The sequence below is a fragment of the Galeopterus variegatus genome, unplaced genomic scaffold (genome assembly GCF_000696425.1).
Source record: "Galeopterus variegatus unplaced genomic scaffold, G_variegatus-3.0.2 Scaffold185, whole genome shotgun sequence".
Lineage (NCBI taxonomy): Eukaryota > Metazoa > Chordata > Mammalia > Dermoptera > Cynocephalidae > Galeopterus > Galeopterus variegatus.
Genome location: NW_007726296.1, coordinates 317,925 through 319,737, shown reverse-complemented (window position 1 = coordinate 319,737; position 1,813 = coordinate 317,925). Strand labels below are relative to the sequence as shown.

Below are 1,813 nucleotides of genomic sequence, written 5' to 3'. Positions count from 1 at the left end.
GTTTGTTCACTCCTTCTGAAGTTTCGATGTATTGTTATGGTCTTTTCTTTCTTCCCTTCATTCCTTCCTTCTTCCTTCTTTCCCTCCCTCCCTACCTCCCTCCCTCCCTCCTCACCCCTGCCCCCTCCCTCTCCCGCCTGCCCTCTCATTCCCTCTCGTTCCCTCTCAAGCTCACTCACTGGCCCTGCTTCTTGTTTTTCTTTCTCTTCCCCTTTCCCCTCTCTGCCCCTAAGCCACCTCCCTGCCCTTTTTCCCACCCCTCTCCTGTCACCTCCACCCCTCCCTCCTCTTCCACGCTCTTTCACTGGAGTAGAGAAGACTAGAAAGGCTTCCTGGGGTAAGGGCTGCCCATCCTCTGAGGCATGCTCCACTTTCAGATCTTTTTGTAAAGAAGACATTTCTAGCAGTGAAAACTGCTCAGCAGTGGGATGACTGTCCTGCCCAGGAGTGAGTTCCCCAGCAGGGAGGCAGACAAGACAGAGTGATCCTCCTTCCCGAGTGCTGAGGAGGTGGTTTGACCTTCCTGGTGGGGGCTGGATCGTGTGACCTAGGTTTTCTGACGTGCATTGCTCTGCAGTTCAAGATGGTTTCATGATCTCCCATGTATTTAAAGCTATAGGGCTGGGCCTCATGCAAGAGCAGGTATATTTAAAGACAAAGTATTTTTCTTACATTCTTTACAATTTGAATGTTTATTAAATGTAGTTTAATTTTAGAAGTAAATTAAGGGCCGGCCCGGTGGCGCACTGCTACAGTGCACCGCTTGGGAGCGTGGTGGCACTCCCGCCGAGGGTTCAGATCCCACATACAGACCGGTTCCCGCTCACTGGCTGAGCGGTTCCCGCTCACTGGCTGAGGGAGGGGCGGGCACAGCACCGAGGGTTGCGATCCTGTTGCTGGTCCTGGTCCGGTACGGGCGCGACACTGAGGGTTGCGATCCGTTGCCGGACACGAAAAAAAAAGACAAAAAGGAAAAAAAAAAAAAAGAAGTAAATTAACCATGGAAAACTTTAGAAAATAGAGATGAAAAGAAAAAAATCCTCCCTGACTCAGCCACGGTTTGCGTTTTCTTCTGTTTTCTTTTATCTCTTCCCTCTGTTTGCTTCTTACACATTGCACCGGGGTGTGGAGACAGCTTTGTATCCCTTCCTGAATTCTTAACACGGAGACGTGAATATTTTACATAGTCACCACCTTTATTATTTTTCGTGACTGCCTCATATACCATGGGGTGGATGCCCACGATTACTTTAGACTTTGTTTTGAAGCAGCAAAAACTTGAACCTCTTCAGAGATGGACAGTTAGAAAGCAAGAGCTTTATGTTTCTTTAGAGAAGGAGTTACCCCGTTTTCTATCCATCTTGTAAGAGAAGAGTGTTCGCCATTCAGCACGAGGAGGAACGAGCACATGCGAGGACTTGCTCCTGGCCGGGAACCGTGCTGGGTGCTCTGTGGGCATCAGTTAGGGCAGCCCCGTGATTGCCATGTGCATGCTGCCAGCCCTGCTTCCCAGGTGACGGCCCTGGGTTTGGACACACCGTCTTCGGGTCCCACAGCTGTCTATGTAGACCAGGACTCCAAAGCCACAGGGAAGGGTCTGCCAAGGAGGACTTGTGCTCAGTCCTGTCAGCCTGTGGGTAACTGGCCTTTTGGGGTTTCAGGATTTCCATGGAGTTGTCATGAAGGCCTTGGATGACATGGACCAAGAAGGCAGAGCCGCATTGGCCCGGGGGGAGCTGAGGCAGGGCCTGAGTGAGCTCGCAGCCATCCATGACCTTCACCAAGGCCTCCTGGGGGAGCTGGAGGAGAGGCT

The 1,813-nt window shown here is 51.5% G+C and overlaps 1 protein-coding gene across 1 annotated transcript in view; it reads left to right on the top strand.

Moving 5' to 3' along the window:
- Nucleotides 1-1,813, top strand: part of FGD5 (FYVE, RhoGEF and PH domain containing 5) — a 123,830-nt gene that overhangs the window by 83,820 nt on the left and 38,197 nt on the right. The window contains exon 6 of the mRNA XM_008564357.1: nt 1,662-1,810. Coding sequence (XP_008562579.1) covers nt 1,662-1,810 — 149 coding nt within the window. The remainder of the gene's footprint in view (nt 1-1,661; nt 1,811-1,813) is intronic.